The sequence below is a fragment of the Eptatretus burgeri genome, chromosome 6, assembly GCF_056783735.1.
Source record: "Eptatretus burgeri isolate ZD-2024b chromosome 6, Ebu_testis_v1, whole genome shotgun sequence".
NCBI lineage: Eukaryota > Metazoa > Chordata > Myxini > Myxiniformes > Myxinidae > Eptatretus > Eptatretus burgeri.
The window spans coordinates 49381396-49399165 of NC_140966.1; the positions used below are offsets into that span (position 1 = coordinate 49381396).

At 46.4% G+C, this 17770-nt stretch overlaps 1 protein-coding gene across 3 annotated transcripts in view; it reads right to left on the minus strand.

The window, feature by feature from the left end:
* Positions 1–17770, minus strand: part of LOC147024736 (glycine receptor subunit alpha-2-like) — a 112523-nt gene that overhangs the window by 81778 nt on the left and 12975 nt on the right. For all 3 annotated transcript variants that reach the window (XM_085884946.1, XM_085884944.1, XM_085884945.1), the window contains one exon: positions 5251–5318. In XM_085884946.1, the coding sequence (XP_085741072.1) occupies positions 5251–5286 (36 nt within the window). In that variant the 5' untranslated portion in view covers positions 5287–5318. The remainder of the gene's footprint in view (positions 1–5250; positions 5319–17770) is intronic.

The window sequence follows — 17770 nt, forward strand, 5'->3', positions numbered from 1 at the left end:
AAGAAGAAGAAGAAGAAGAAGAAGAAGAAGAAGAAGAAGAAGAAGAAGAAGAAGAAGAAGAAGAAGAAGAAGAAGAAGAAGAAGAAGAAGAAGAAGAAGAAGAAGAAGAAGAAGAAGAAGAAGAAGAAGAAGAAGAAGAAGAAGAAGAAGAAGAAGAAGAAGAAGAAGAAGAAGAAGAAGAAGAAGAAGAAGAAGAAGAAGAAGAAGAAGAAGAAGAAGAAGAAGAAGAAGAAGAAGAAGAAGAAGAAGAAGAAGAAGAAGAAGAAGAAGAAGAAGAAGAAGAAGAAGAAGAAGAAGAAGAAGAAGAAGAAGAAGAAGAAGAAGAAGAAGAAGAAGAAGAAGAAGAAGAAGAAGAAGAAGAAGAAGAAGAAGAAGAAGAAGAAGAAGAAGAAGAAGAAGAAGAAGAAGAAGAAGAAGAAGAAGAAGAAGAAGAAGAAGAAGAAGAAGAAGAAGAAGAAGAAGAAGAAGAAGAAGAAGAAGAAGAAGAAGAAGAAGAAGAAGAAGAAGAAGAAGAAGAAGAAGAAGAAGAAGAAGAAGAAGAAGAAGAAGAAGAAGAAGAAGAAGAAGAAGAAGAAGAAGAAGAAGAAGAAGAAGAAGAAGAAGAAGAAGAAGAAGAAGAAGAAGAAGAAGAAGAAGAAGAAGAAGAAGAAGAAGAAGAAGAAGAAGAAGAAGAAGAAGAAGAAGAAGAAGAAGAAGAAGAAGAAGAAGAAGAAGAAGAAGAAGAAGAAGAAGAAGAAGAAGAAGAAGAAGAAGAAGAAGAAGAAGAAGAAGAAGAAGAAGAAGAAGAAGAAGAAGAAGAAGAAGAAGAAGAAGAAGAAGAAGAAGAAGAAGAAGAAGAAGAAGAAGAAGAAGAAGAAGAAGAAGAAGAAGAAGAAGAAGAAGAAGAAGAAGAAGAACGAGAGATCAAATCACAGATCTGAGGGATATCATGGAAAAAGCAAGGGAATATCAAAGGAAGGTGTGTGTGTATCTCTGTTTTATAGATAATATAGCAGTGTAACCACCCTGTGGTTGGGTCGAGTTTGTGCATAACTTGCTGAAAAAAGTATAGTTTGTGTTTTGCAAGATGACTATAGATGTTTGTGTGGTGTGAGCCTAAAAGTTTCTCAATGGTTTAAAGGGTCTAAATATCTAAAGGGTACATTCCAGTGGTAGTTTGGGTCTAAGAGGTTGAAAGGGTCTAACTCTAAAGCATGTAAATGCCGAAGGGGTCCAAAGACGTCTAAAGAGTTCTAAAGTGTCTAAAACGGGTGTAAAGAGGTCTAAGTGGTCTGAAGCTCGAAATTGTTGAGGGTCCAAGCTGTTTGACATGTCTGAAGGGTGTTAGGGGTCCAAAGGGAATCGAGGGACAAGGGGTGTAAACGTCTAGAGGGTCTGTGGGGTCTAAAGGTTCTATGGGTCTCAAGGGTTTCAACAGTCTCAAAGGTAAATGTATTAGGTCTTAAAAAGGGTCTTAAAGGTAAAATGGGTCTCAGGGGTCTAAAGGGTTTTGGTGATCTATAGGGGTCTTAAGCATCTTAGGGTTGTAAATGATATATGGGGTATATAGGGTCTTATGGGTTCTTAAAGTTATGAGGGGTCTAAGGGTTCTGATGGGGTCTATAGGGTCTACAAGGTCTTAAATACTAAGGATTCTTAAGGGTCTTGGAGGTCTTAAGGGTTTTGTGTGTCTTCAGAGATCTTCATAGTCTTCAGGGTCTTGGTGGACTCAAGAGTCTTGGGGGAGTATTTTGAGGTCTTAATGGTCTTCAGGGCTTAGTCTCTTAAGACATGTAAATGCTCCAAGGGGTCTAAAGGTATAGAGGGGTCGAAGGGGTCTAAAGGATGTAAATGGCTCATGGTGTCTAAAGGGTTTTCAAATGTCGAAGGGATCTCCGCAGTCTAAAGCGTTGAAAGCTTTAAAAGGTACGATCCGATAGTATGCAATTAATAGACATATGTGTAGTCAGGGTACAACTCACGTTCAAACAGGGCATAATTAAGAGACAGGCTTCAAGGACGGCTGGAAGGCTTCACGGACGACTGGAAGGCTTCACGGACGCATTCATGGATAGACGGGCTATGTTTTTAGTATTTATATGCAGTGCCTGGAGAATGTCCACACCCCCTTTCAAATTTTTTACCTTTTGTTCCCTTATAGCCTGGAATTACATTAAATCAGACTTTTTCCACCTCTATTTGCACATCGTAACCCACAACTTCCAAGTGAAAAACAAATCCTACAAATTTCAGAAAATCAATTTAAAAACTACAGAACTAGAATATCTTGGTTGGATGAGTGTCCTTTATAAAAGGAATTCTAAATGAGCTCAGGTGTAACCAATCACCTTCAAAGTCACACACCAAGTTAATTGTCCTCCACCTGTGTTAAATTGTAGTGAATCTGATGATTTCAGAATAAAATCAGCTGTTCCTGTGGATTTTCTCTGCTATGTAGTGCATTTCACAACAAAGACTCAACCATGAACACCAAGGAGCTTTCAAAAGACCTTCTTGGATAAAGTTGTAGAAAGGCACAGATCAGGGGACGGGTAAAAAATATTTTGAAGGCCTCGAATATCCTTGGAGAATAGTCAAGACAATCATTAAGAAGTGAAAGGTGTATGGTACCATAAAGACCCTGCCTAGATCAGAACATCCCTCCAAACTGGATGACCAAGCAAAAAGGAGACTGATCAGAGAGGCCACCAAGAGGCCAATAGCAACTTTGAAAGAGCTACATGCCTTTATGGCAAAGACTGGTCACTGTACATGTGACAACAAGATCCCAAGCACTCCACAAGTCTGGCCTGTACGGTAGGGTGGTAAGAAGGAAGCCATTACTCAAAAAAGTGCACCTTGAGTCCCGTTTGAGGTATGCAAAAAAACACTCCAGAGATTCTGAATCCATGTGGCAAAAAGTTTAGTAGTCTGACGAAACCAAGTCGAAATACAAAAAGTTACATTTGGCGCAAACCCAACACAGCACATCACCCAAATAACACCATCCCGACTGTGAAGTATGGTGGTGGCAGTATCATGTTATGGGGAGGTTTCTCATCAGCAGAGACTGGGGCATTTCTCAGGATAGAAGAGGAAATAGATGGAGTAAAATACAGAAGAATCCGTGAAGAAAACCTGCTGCCTCTGCAAGAAAGCTGAAATTGGGATGGAAGTTCACCTTTCTGCATGACAACGACCTGAAGCACACAGTCAAAGCTACACTGAAGTGGCTGAGGAACAAAAAGATAAATGTCCTTGAATGACCCAGTCAGAGCCCTGACCTAAATCCAATCGAAAATCTGTGGCATGACTTGAAGATTGCTTTCCATCAACACTCCCCACACAACTTGACTGAACTTGAACAGTTTTGTACAGAAAAATGGGCAAATATTGCTCAATCAAGGTGTGCAACGTTGGTGGAGACCTATCTCAACAGATTCACAGCTGTACTTGCTGGTTAATGTGCTTCCACCAAGTATTAACTCAGGGGGTGTAGACACTTATCCAACCAAGATGTTCTAGTTTTGTATTTTTCATTAATTTTATGAAAGTTGTAGAATTTGTTTTTCACTTGGAACTTGTGGGTTACGATGTGTAAATAGAGGTGGAAAAAGTCTGATTTAATGTAATTTAATTCCAGGCTACAGGGCAACAAAAGGTGAAATACTTTTAAAGGGGGTGTAGACTTTCTATAAGCACTGGATGTAGATTGTAAAGCCTTCGATTGTGTTAATCATGAAAATTGATGTGGGTTATGCTGAGAGAAATGGAGATGTCAGAGCATCCGATGTGTCCGATAACAACCCTGTACACTCGAGAAGAAACTACAGTAAGAACAGAGTATGGAGAGACAGAATGTTCTATTTTTTCAATCTGTATCATGAGTACATCACGAGGAAATCAAACTTGGATGACATAGAGACTGGAGTCAGGATTAGAGGAAGATGTATCAACAACCTAAGGTATATATAAGATACCACTCGGTTGGCAGAAAGTAAAGACTTGATGAAACTGCAGCAGACAGTGAAGAAGGAAAGTAAAAAAGCTGTACTTTATTTAAACCGAAAACACGAAAATCTTGTCAACTGAGAAGATCAATGTGTTCAAATTGGGAGACAATCATGTGAAAATAATGGAAAGTTTAATCTTCTTGGGTTCTAGGATTGAATTGAGTGGAGAAGGTGGAGGATAGATTAATAGACTGCTAGCAAGGTGAGAACAGAAATTGACGAAGATCTGGAAAGACAAAGATGTGACAAAACAAACCAAGAGGTGGCTGTTGAATGATCTGGTATTTCCAATTGCAATGTATGGATGTGGGTGGGTCATGGACATTGAAAAGGAAGAAATGAAGAAGATTGATGGTTTTGAAATGTGGTGTTTGAGAATAATGGTAAAAAAATTCCATGGACGGCAAGAAGAAACAAATCAGTGGTTGAAGAAATTATACCACCATGTGCATTGAAGTTCTGATGTGAAAACAGAAACTGACATACTTTGGACACGTAATGCGTACAGAAAACGAAAGTCTGGAAAAATCAACTTTGCTGGGTATGGTTGAAGGAAGAAAAGGAAGAGGCAGACCTTGTACGTGCTGGATGGATGGGGTAGAGGCTGCAACCAAGCTGTCTCTGCCAGAGCTTCAGCAAGCAGTGCATGATAAGGATGTTTGGAGAAATCTGATCATGAATGTCACCGGAAGTTGACCACGACTTGATGGAACTAGATCACTAGATAAAGCAGGTTTGTCTGTGTGTGATGTTATCTTGCTTGTTCACATATAAATTAATAACAAGGATTAGACAGGTTAACTTTTGCAACATACAAATCACCACTGACAAGATATAAAGAATGTGGGAATTAATTGGGCGACATTCGCTTCACGTTCCCGATATATATAGATATATATATATATATATATATATATATATATATATATATATATATATATATATATATATATATATATATAAATATATATATATATATATATGTATATATGCATATTCCCTATATACCCAGTAAGGCCCACCTGATTACCTGAATTGAAAATTAGGTTAATTTACAGTTCTGACCGGAGCAGTTTTTGAAATATCATTTTGTGAACGTTTCCTGGTGCAGGTTATGCGTGCACATGTGGATGGTACTTGATGGCAGCTCAATTTATTCTGTACCAGCTGTATAAGTGTGGATGATGGTGATGATGATGATGATGATGATGATGATGATGATGATGGGCAGTGATTGACAGCATAGCAGGCTACGTACCATGGATGCTGAAGAGATGGAGCTGATGCTGTGCATCAATATGCTGACATTAACGTTCACTGGAGGTCCTGGGGAATCATCAGTAACGTATTAAAAATATTTCAACCAACATGAAAAGGAATTATTGGTCAAAAATGCTTGTATTTCCCCCCCCCCCCCACCCCTTGTTGTTACTGAAACGGAAACTACATTATCTTGATGTACAAAATGTATCTTTGAGGCCTTTCATTTGTATTCGATTAAAATATGATTTAGACCAACTCTGACCTGCGTAGAATTATGACATTCACTACGACTACTACTACTACTTTAAGCCCACAATTGATCCTACATTATTGTTGGGTTGGCTGAGTGGGAAATTTGGCCCAAGTCTTTCAAGAACCAGCTGGCAAGGGCCGATGTTTGACTTGAGTTGATTGTAATTTTTTTTCAGAATGCTGGTGATAATTTTCCCACTCTTTGTGAAAGACATCATTGAAATATTAACATCCAACAAGTAATGATAGCAGATGGACACTGGTTTAACGTCCACCCGAGGGATGGCGCACGGTGTAACGCGCTGCCTGTGTAACAGTTGATAGTCTGGTCGGGTGTTCCACCCAGGCTGGATATATTAAAGGTAAATGTGCGATGGCTGCACCATCCTGTCGGATGCAATAATGATATCATGAACTTGTGTTATTCCCTTTAAATATTAACTCAATTTAAATGACCAGCAGATTGCATCTACAATTCTCACCTTCCTTAAAAAAATTAATACATTTATTTGCCAGATGAAGGCTCACGTGGAGTGAGATCTTTACCTCCAGTAATATTATTTATAAATACACAGATCTATCAATTGTATACACAACAGAGGATACATGAATGAAATGTAGTTCTCAACAAATAAAAATGCAAAATAGTGCTGCAAGTAAATAAGATTAAAGGATATATAAATATGTGGTATAAATGTGTGATATATAAATATGTGGTATAAATGTGTGATATATAAATATGTGGTATAAATGTTTGATATATAAATATGTGGTATTAATGTGTGATATATAAATATGTGGTATAAATGTGTGATATATAAATATGTGGTATAAATGTGTGATATATAAATATGTGGTATAAATGTGTGATATATAAATATGTGGTATAAATGTGTGATATATAAATATGTGGTATAAATGTGTGATATATAAATATGTGGTATAAATGTGTGATATATAAATATGTAGTATAAATGTGTGATATATAAAGATGTGGTATAAATGTGTGATATATAAATATGTGGTATTAATGTGTGATATATAAATATGTGGTATAAATGTGTGATATATAAATATGTGGTATTAATGTGTGATATATAAATATGTGGTATTAATGTGTGATATATAAATATGTGGTATTAATGTGTGATATATAAATATGTGGTATTAATGTGTGATATATAAATATGTGGTATTAATGTGTGATATATAAATATGTGGTATTAATGTGTGATATATAAATATGTGGTATTAATGTGTGATATATAAATATGTGGTATTAATATGTGATATATAAATATGTTATAAATATGTGATATATAAATATGTGTTATAAATATGTGATATATAAATATGTGGTATAAATGTGTGATATATAAATATGTGGTATAAATGTGTGATATATAAATATGTGGTATAAATGTGTGATATATAAATATGTGGTATAAATGTGTGATATATAAATATGCACTGTTACAATCCCCTTTCATTTATTTATCCACAGGAAAACTTAGTTTCATACATCTTCAATGAAATGGTTAGAATCGATTTTGTGAAGTGTCCTATTTTAAGTGAAGGTAAAAGGTTAACTCATTGTTTAGGAGCTGGGAAATAAATATGAGAAGAAAAGACATGTTTAATTTGAAATTAAAAGAATTTCAAAAACATGATTCGACGACACTGCAAGATAGTTTAGATTCTGTCGAAGCGATCTGAGAGCATCACCTAAGCATGTTTTTCAAAATTATGACGTGGTTTATATCCCATATAGGAAGTTTCATTTGGGAAATAGTACAACTACTCTTATGTACAAATGCAAATCACTAACATTTTGAAATTACTTTCCCTGCTCATTAACCCTCCCAAAGCCCAAAAGTAACCCTTCATTAAGGAATAAAAATAGTTCAAGAAAAATTTAAGTCTCACTCACCGACTGGGCATACTCAATCATGTAAAGCCTTTCCGAAGCACATCTGAACTTTTATTTACTTACAAGGTCTCCATTTTGATGGAGTACTGCTCTCCCCTTTGTGCTGGCACTCCTGCATCACACCTTGTGATGGCGTGAAAACCAAGTCCCTAAAAATCATTGAGATCTCCCACGATAAAGCCGGCATTTTCACATCGCCCTCTACCCTGTCCAAGCTTTGTCCCCCCCACCCCCAGGTTTCTGCATGGTGCACTTGGTCTACTAGAAACACACTTCTTGTGAAACTCATAAAATACAAGTTCACTGCTCACCTCCATTCATTCATTACTCTTTTCTCTCACCTGGCGAACCAACTTCCTCAGTCTGTTCAATCTTATTTTTCCCTCGAGGGCTTCAAGATAGCAGTGCGCTACCATCTCAGGTCATCCCCCCCCCCACCCCATCCACATCCATGATCTTTTATCCCTTCATTAACCCTTCCAAAGCCCACCTCTTTCTGGGTTTCCAGGTTATCAGGTTATCAGGTGACCCCCCCCCCAATATTGATATGTTTGCAACCTCAGCATGTTTACAAGAGGAAATGCTTGGAGAGTTTCACGTAGTATGACTATGTGGATCAAAGGAGTAGGAGGATCAAAGAAACAACTTTTTCTTTTTTGAAACTCTTTTTATGGAAGCAGCTGAGAGGCAACAGGAAATAATTGATTGTAAGCTTTCTCCTCACTCACCTTTCTCCCTCCAATCACCCCCCTCATTCCCCCTTCTCAAACTTGCCCTCCCTCATATCCACAAAGCTGCCTCCTTCCCATGCCCTCTCTCCTCTATGTCATCACTCCACCTCCTCAAATCCTCAACTGCCTTCTGCCCCCTCTCTTAATACTCCCTACTGTACCTCAACTCAGCACCACAGAGCCTTTTCTCCTCCACATCCAGCCCTCTCCCCGAGCTCTTTGGCAATGCCCTACACTCTTTCAACAACTTTCCTTACCTCTCCCGCCCTCCTCCCTCATCCTACCCTCTCCCTCCCCTCCCCTGCACCCAAAGCCTCCTCCCCTCTCTTCCTGAACTGTGTGGACCTCAAACATCCAGGGCCTTCGCTCAAACCTGACATTTTTCCACACAGGTTGCCACTGACAAACCAAACATAATCTGCCGAACAGAAACTTTCCTCCTTCAAGACGTCTCTGACTCCTGAGTATCTCTCATTGGTTACTCCCTCCTCTGGTATGACAGACCTGAGCCTCGTCCTGGGGGAGGAGTTGCTCTCTTCATCAAAGACTCCATTCCTCACTCTCCATGCACTGCTCTCACTCCCCCACACCCCCAGGAATACCTGGCGTCTGGCGCTCCCTCCTTCTCCGTGACTGCCCGTCTCCCGAGAGCGATGAATCTCCACTGATCTCTCATCCAGAGGTGCGATTAATATCTCTGAATCAGCCTCGAACTCGTTCGAGCTCCTCCCTTATATTGGCCCGAGGTGAGCCGCTCTTTGATTTCTCAACCTGAGGCTAGGCTCCGCCCACTTTTCACCTCCGACCTCTCACCCCTGGTAAGCCTCACGGGAAACCTCAAGTCCGACGTCACGGGTTGGTGTCGGGGAAACCCTCGTTTTGATCCGATTATGCAAACCGACTCGCACTGCGGAGGTTCGCCACAGCGCACAATGGCGGCTTGAGAAGTGGTGGCGTTGGGGAGCGTTGCTTGCCGATGGTGAGGAGTTTTTCTAGGAGATGATGGCGTTGCGATGTTTGTTAAAATAAAGACAGAGAAAGAATAACGGCTTCATCAAAGATTCGCAGCCTGGCACACGAATAAATCCCTTTACACATCGGTGGGGATTCTAACCTGAAACACTTACTTATCGAAATAACTGATCTTCGGGGAACCTGAATGGTGTTTTGTGAATTTCCAAAACCGCAACAATATATATATATATATATATATATATATATATATATATATATATATATATATATATATATATATATATATATATATATATATATATATATATATATATATATATATATATATATATATATATATATATTGTTGTGGTTGACGAAATTCGCAAACCACCATTCAGGTCCCTTAGGTGAGATATCTCTGTAAGTATATGTGTAGTTAGGCCCAAACCCATTGTTTAGAGGGAATAAATGTCATTCATTCGGGCTGCGACGCTTCAGGATAGCCGTTTTTCTTTTACTATCTTTATTTTGGACCAGCCGCCATTACTACCACCACAACCACCACCAACCACGTCTCAACAGCCATCACACAACAACCACCAACCGCAACGCCGCTTCACAACAACAGCCACGACCCTTGCCGTCACATCTCGCTCTCGCAACCATCGCATCACCGCCATTCCCGCACCGCTTGTGGGCACCGATCCTGGACTCGTACAGGGCGCGCACCGAGCAGCGGGTGCAAAAACACCAGCCTTTCCGAGAAATCGGATCAAGAATCATTCACGCCCACTTTTCCTCTGTCCAATGGGGAGCCAGCCAGAGGTGAAGGGTCGAAGGTGAAGGAGCGAAGCCCCGGGGGCTATAAAGGGCCGCGTTCGCTCGCCGAAAAGGCAGTTGTTGAGGGAGTTTCTGAATCGGGAGAGAAAAAGAGTTTCTGAATCGCAGTTGGACGGAGTTGAGTTGAGAAGAGTGGAGAGTGGGAGAGTTGGAGAGTTGTGGCGGCGGCGAAGGCAGTCGGGAGGTCTGCGCTCGTGTCAGAGTCGGGGAGCTGCCGAGAGGGGAGGCCGGTAACGCGACCGAGGTCGCGGTGGAGTCGCTCGTCGCGGGACCCAAGCCAGCGAGATATCCTCATTCCCCCGAGCATCAACAACCCCCTCCTGTTTCCCCCCGCGCTGAGATAGTGTGAGAAGGGGGCCCCATTCCCACCCCATTCCAGGCAGTGCAAGCGAGGCCCGCGGAGTCGGGGCGCCACCGCCATTTTGCGGCTCATCACCAGACGGGTAGGCTCGACGCGGTCTCGGCCCCAGGCCCGTCTGCCCCCCCCCTCATCGTTGAGGGTGGTCCCTTTTTCTTTTGCTTTGAGTATATGTGTTGTCGGCGCCGTCTGTGAAGTAAAACTGTATAAGTGTTGCCGTGTGCTCGGTAGTCGGTAGTAGATCTGCATTGTTGCATTTGCTTTTTGTGCAGAATTGTTGTGTTTCTTCTACTTTTACATTTGCTTTTGGTGTATAATTGTATATGTGTGCTTTCCGTTTGCCGCGGAATAAATGTGCTTTATGTTGAACTGTTTTTCCCGTTTCGCTTCGTCTTTTCTTTTATTGAATCTCCATCTTACTTCACGTAAAGGGTTGGTCATGGGCTATATACGCCCAATAATTAATCGAACCGTCGAGGTTGACGATAACACCGCTCGGTTATCCCGATAGTACGGAACGGGTCGCTTAAAGTGGCCCGTGTCCGATGTCGACCTGCGGCGAGGTGCGATTGCCCGGTCTACCCTCCGTGTGGGTACTTAGGTAGGTCGAATTTGGCGAGCAACCCTATCCCACGCGGGGGGGCCGATTGGCATGATCGTGGTGAGGCCGAAAGGCCCACCCGTGACTAGTTCCCGGCGTTAGTCCGAGAGGGTCACGACGGGATTGTCCGTCCGGTGGGCGACGTGCCGCGATTTGAGTTACGTGGCCGCTCGCACGCCGGCGGGCGCGAATCCGCAACAATATATATATATATATATATATATATATATATATATATATATATATATATATATATATATATATATATATATATATATATTGTTGTGGTTGACGAAATTCGCAAACCACCATTCAGGTCCCTTAGGTGAGATATCTCTGTAAGTATATGTGTAGTTCGGCCCAAACCCGTTGTTTAGAGGGAATAAATGTCATTCATTCGGGCTGCGACCCTTCAGGATAGCAGTTTTTCTTTTACTATCTTTATTTTGGACCAGCCGCCATTACTACCACGTCTCAACAGCCATCACACAACAACCACCAACCGCAACGCCGCTTCACAACAACAGCCACGACCCTTGCCGTCACATCTCGCTCTCGCAACCATCGCATCACCGCCATTCCCGCGCCGCTTGTGGGCGCCGATCCTGGACTTGTGCAGGGCGCGCACCGAGCAGCGGGTGCAAAAACACCAGCCTTTCCGAAGAAATCGGATCAAAAACGATTCACGCCCACTTCTGTTCCGTCCTATCGGCGAGCGTGGGGCGATTTGGCCCCGCCTCCAGGTGCGTCGGAGTATAATCGCTATATGCAGATTCGTGGATCAAAAAGCATTCACGCCCACTTTTCCTCTGTCCAATGGGGAGCCAGCCAGAGGTAAAGGGTCGAAGGTGAAAGAGCGAAGCCACGGGGGGCTATAAAGAGCCGCGTTCGCTCGCCAAAAAGGCAGTTGAGTTGGGAAGAGTCGGAGTCAAGTTGAGTCAGTCAAGGAGAGTTGAGAAGAGAAGAGTCAGAGAAAGCAGTTGGACGGAGCTGAGAAGAGTGGAGAGTGGAGAGTGGAGAGTGGAGAGTTGGAGAGGTGGCGGTGGCGAAGGCAGTCGAGAGGGCGCTCGTGACAGAGTCGGGGAGCTGCGGAGAGGGGAGGCCGTTAACGCGACCGAGGTCGCGGTGGAGACGCTCGTCGCGGGACCCAAGCCAGCGAGATATCCTCATCCCCCCGAGCATCAACAACCCCCTCCTGTTTCCCCCCGCACTGAGATAGTGTGAGAAGGGGGCCCCGTTCCCACCCCATTCTAGACACTGTCCGCGAGGCCCGCGGAGTCGGGGCGCAACCGCCATCTTGCGGCTCATCACCAGACGGGTAGGCTCGACGCGGTCTCGGCCCCAGGCCCGTCTGCCCCCTCATAGTGGAGGGTGGTCCCTTTTTCTTTTGCTTTGAATATATGTGTTGTCGGCGCCATCTGTGAAGTAAAACTGTATAAGTGTTGCCGTGTGCTCGGTAGTCGGTGGTAGATCTGCATTGTGTTTCACTTTTACATTTGCTTTTTGTGCATTATTGTGGTGTTTCTTCTTTTAAATTTGCTTTTGGTGTATAATTGTATATGTGTGCTATCCGTGTGCCATCGCGAAATAAATGTGCTTTATGTTGAACTGTTTTTCCCGTTTCGCTTTGTCTTTTCCTTTATTGAATCTCCATCTTACTTCACGTAAAGGGTTGGTCGTGGGCTAAAACGCCCGATAATTAATCGAACCGTCGGGGTTGATGATAACACCGCTCGGTTATCCCGATAGTACGGAACGGGTCGCTTAAAGTGGCCCGTGTCCGAAGTCGACCTGCGGCGAGGTGCGATCGCCCGGTCTACCCTCCGTGTGGGTACTTAGGTAGGTCGAATTTGGCGAGCAACCCGATCCCACGCGGGGGGGCCGATTGGCACGATCGTGGTGAGGCCGAAAGGCCCACCCGTGACTAGTTCCCGGCGTTAGTCCGAGAGGGTCACGACGGGATTGTCCGTCCGGTGGGCGACGTGCCGCGATTCGAGTTACGTGGCCGTTCGCACGCCGGCGGGCGCGAATCCGCAACACTGGTGTCAGGTCGTGCGATATAAACTCATCGCCCTCCTCGCGGCACTGGTATCGGAGAACGGGAAAACGGGCTCTCCTGTCTCCAGCTAAATTCACGGGAATCGGTCCAGGGGTGAGAGGAGCGACCCCCGATTCCCTCCAAATTACGAGCGATTCAAATTAACCTTTTACGAGAAATAAGATGGCGTCTCAAGGCGAGCGGGAGCCGGGGGTATTAGAAATGGATGTAGAATGTGTAGAATCCATGGTCCAGGATGAAAACCCCGTGCAGGAAATGTTGGTTGTGCAGGAACACGAACTCCCCCAACTGAACCCAGAGCCCGAAATAGGTGCGGCGGCGGCCGCGGTGTATGACACCTCCCCTCCCCCTCTCCACCAAAACCCCCCGATCCTTGCCGAAACGGCTCACCCAAGCGCACCCGACATGGCCCAGCTATGCGCCATGCTGGCGGCAATGACAGCGAGGATGGATACAAACACAAATGAAATGAAAAACGAAATAAAAGGCATGAACGAAAAAATGGATGCGAATACACAACAAATGAACGAAAAGATGGATGCGAATACACAACAAATGAACGAAAAGATGGATGCGAATACACAGCAAATGAAGGAAGAAATGAAAGAGCTGCGGGGTGAGACGCGGAACATGGGCCGAAGCCTGCAGGCGGGCATGAAGGCAGTAACCGGGGAGCTCAAAATGGCGACGCCACGTGTGGGAGCGAACGAGCTGGGAGGGAGTGCAATGGCTGTCGGGCCCGCGGTGGAGGCGGGTAAGGAAAAAATAATTCGGGGGACGTGTTGGGCGAGGGTCGTGACGGAAAAAGTGACAGTAACCGAGAGGGACAAACTAATTGGGGTGACGGAGACGTGCACGACGGAGATAACAAGGGAAGAGACGGAAATAATAGTTGAGACAAGGGAGGTAAAGGGTGAAGAGGTGACTGAGTTGGCAGAGACACGGGAGATGGGAACGATAGAGGGAAGACTACACGATGAAGACGGGGATAGAGACGCACACACACACGGCGGTAGTGGAGGATAATGGGGGTGAGCTCGCGGACTGGGTAGAGACCCGGTGGGAGCAGTTGGATGGCCTCCTCCAGGAACGAGGGGAGGGAGTATGCCCCCTTGAGGCGAGTCACGACCAGGTGAGTTCGGTCGTGCTTTGCGAGGTCGAGGGGAGGAGTGCTGTGGACAGGTGCATGGAGAGCTTGGGGGGTATAGAGGCCCCGGAGATTCTTGTGGGGACACGAATCCCCAGTGTGGTTGTCCCGGTGTGTGTGGTGCAAAGTGTGAGTGCGTCCCCGTGTGTGAGTGGTGTGGTGGCGAGTGTGCCGGAGTGTGTGCTTCCCAGCACGCCGTGTGTGGATGAGACACCGCGGGCGAGTGCCCCCGCGTGTGTGAGTGAGGCACAATGTGTGAGTGAGACACCGCGGGCGAGTGCCCCCGCGTGTGTGAGTGGTGTAGTGGCAAGTGTGCCAAAGGGCGTGCTTCCCAGCATGCCGTGTGTGGATGAGGCACCGTGTGTGAGTGTCGCCGTGTGTGTGAGTGAAACGGCCAGTATGAGTGAGGCACCGCGGGCGAGTGCCCCCGCGTGTGTGAGTGGTATGGTTTGTGTGAGGGAAATGGCACGAGTGAGTGGAAGGCCGCGAGTGAGTGGAGCCATGTGTGCAAGGGAAATGGCATGCGTGAGTGAGCGGCCGAGTGTGAGAGAGACAGCATGTGCAAGGTCGCTGTGTGTAAGGGAGATGTTGGTCGGCATGTATGAACATGCAGCCGCGTCTCCCGGTGTGAGTTTAATGGTGAGGTGTGTTAGCGTCGTAACACGCGGGAGTGCGTGTGTCGAATGGCGACGACGACGGCGACAGAAGAAAGAAAACCGAGTAGCGGCTGTAGTTGTTTCGGGGACCGTGCCGGGTTCACCCAGCAGTGAGCACGAGGTCCGTGCTGTGCAACTCACGAGGCCCCCACGTGCTCGCTTGCGAGAGTGAAGTCCCGGTCCGGAAACGCATGCGGTGGATTTGCCGATCCCGCGGACGGACAAAGTTTAGGCAGATTACGGATTTGGACCGGACGGGTTCTCCACGCGATCGTGTGTGTTAAGCTCCAACGGGCGAAGCACATGTGTTCGCGTGGGGAACCCCTCGAGACGTGGGGCTTGTGTTTTTTTTTATGCGCACGGTGACGTCATGGCTGCACGCGGGGTTGGAATCCGGCAGGAGGGGTATCCCTGCCGGATGGTACCGTCCAAGGAGGGACGAGGAACACGTGCAGCTGCATGACGTCACGGGCAGGTGCAAAGTGCGCGAGCTGTGAGTTGCCGCGCTGGTGCTGCGCATGTGAAAAAAAAAAAAGCAAGCCTCACTTTCGGGTGCACAGGATTCCCGGGCAAGGGGTGGAAGACCCCCTTACCAGGGCACAGGATGGAAACTAGTTAGGGGGAAGGGTTAGCATAGCTAGACCGGCTCCATGGGGCAGGGGTAAGTCCTCATGGGGCCCGTGGAATGGATTAGTTAGAGGGATTGTAGCCAGATGTAGGTTGGGTAAATAATTTTTGGGACATTTGAGAACAGTGACAGACTTGTGAATGTGTAGAGGGGACGTAGTTTAGCTACGTAGTGTTAAAAGGAACGTGCTGTAGTTTAAGGGATGACGTGGGAGCACGAGTTAGTTTGGGGATGTAGTTAGAAGGATGGCAGAGTTCAGCGGTGAATGTGTTGAAGAGTTGTTGGTGAGTGAAGTTGAAGCATGTGCTTGGTGAGTGAGTGAGGCCAGCGGGTCTGTGTGAATGGAGCGAGTCTGGAATGCATGGTGCGATGAGTGATTGGGGGGAGGAGTGACTCCCGCCCAAGGGACCCCGGGGTCAGTGTAGAGTGAGTTAGCTGGGTTAGTCAAATTAACAAAAATGGAGGTTGTTTTGTTGTTGGTGGGAGTGTAGGCTCAAAACCCGTTTGGAGGGGTGCAGGAGCCCTGTTGACGGGCTGGGAGCGTGGCTGCAAAAGGTGAGTATCGCTGAGTGGGTAACCCGGGCACCAGGCTAGTCGGCCGTAGTAGGCCAAGGGCCCATGGGGGGCTGGGATAGCGTAGTGGGCACGGGTGCGCCTGCTTGGTGCGGGGGCCCGGGGCGCCATTAGCCGCGTGGGCAGTGTTGTGGGCACGGGTGACCCTCGGAAAGGGGCCTGGGAAGCCAGCCTGCCACGTGTGCGTTTCAGGGGAGGTGCCATGGGGGGCACTCCCCGGTGTTAGGGAGCTGGTAGGCTCGGAGGCAGTGTAGTGCCCGGGGGTGTCATAGCTGGAGATTCGTCAGAGGGTCGTGCCTGCCAAAGGGAGCCACGTTTCCCAGCCATGAGACCGTGTGAGGGCACGGAGAGAAAATTGGGGGGCGAGGCCCGAAATTGTAAGGACACCAACACAGGCGACGGGAATCTGGGTTTATAGAACCAATAGTTTAAGCGAGAGGCGCTTGTTGAAAGCCCCGGGGTAGTTTAACAGTTAAATGGTTTGGGTAGATTAGGAGATGTACCCCTCCGCACCATCCATCCCCTCGCTATCGTTGTGGGCCGCTGGACCCACTTTGTGTTATAGATCGCTGAACTCTGGGGAGGCCATTCTGAGGCTTTGTTGGGCATCGACACAGGACGCTAGCTCTCCCTTGTTCCCCTCCGGGAAGGGAACGTAGGGGTTGGGAGTAGGCTAGGTGACAGGATAGGTTAGCTGAACAAGGACAGTACAGGGGGTTAGGGGACGATTTATAGTGGGGAAGTAAAAAAAGAAAATAAGTTGGGGCTAAATTGGGGTTTGACAAATTAAGGGAGTGGGTATAGACAGTGACAGGCAAAGGCGATAGGTTGGGAGGGAGACCGCAGGGTAGGTCCGAGCCCGCCTTCCGAGTGGCCAGCACCACCGCACTCCCTCCACCAACCTCCAGTGAACGGCAAAGGCTGGCCAGCTTCATCTGCTGGCTGCGTTGCTGCAAGGCAAAGGCCGGCCCACTTCATCGGCAGCTGTTGTTTTGCTGCAAGGCCTGTGCCGGCCGGATCGTCTGCAGCTGTTTTCTGCAAGGCCTGTGCCGGCCAGATCGTCTGCCGGCTGTGTTTGCCTGCAGCGGCCTTATTCTGCAGGCTGTGTTGCCTGCTCACCTTTGCCATGCCATGCCCACTGCCCCTGTTCACCAGCCCCGTTCAATTTTTGCTTTGCCCCCCCCCCTTGTTCATTGCCATGTGTGCCAGGATCAGAAAGCAACAGTTTGCAAGCTGCGAGAACTGCCCTGTTGGCAGCTACAACACGGGCCTGCAGTGGCGGCCCGTTCACCGTGTTTGCGTCCATCCATTCATCCATCCATTCGTTGTGTTCATTGCGTGTGCCACTTGAGCTGGCACGGAGACTGCGTTTGTGCAGCCCATGCACCGTTTTTCACTGCGTTCAGTTTCAAAAGGGAAGGCCTTGGACTGCGTGTGAGCAGCCGGCCACGTTCCCTGTCACCTGCATTGTTTGAGCCAGAGACTGCATGCGAGCAGCCCGGCTCCCTGCTAACTGCTTTCTTTTTGCAGAGTTCATTGATCCTGGGCCATGGTTTAGTGTAAAATTTGTAAGTTAAGGTTAAGATGTACTGTACATATGAGTGCGCCCCCGGCATGTCTGTCTTAGCGCCGGCAATTTTATTTAAGTCGTCCGTGTGAGTGAGTTTGTTTAGGTAGTTACTCAGCCCTCAGGTTATTTATTTTGGGGACACGAATACCATGAATGTCGCACTCAGGGATCCGTAGGTAAAATGTACTAGGGGAAAACTACACATGATGGCAC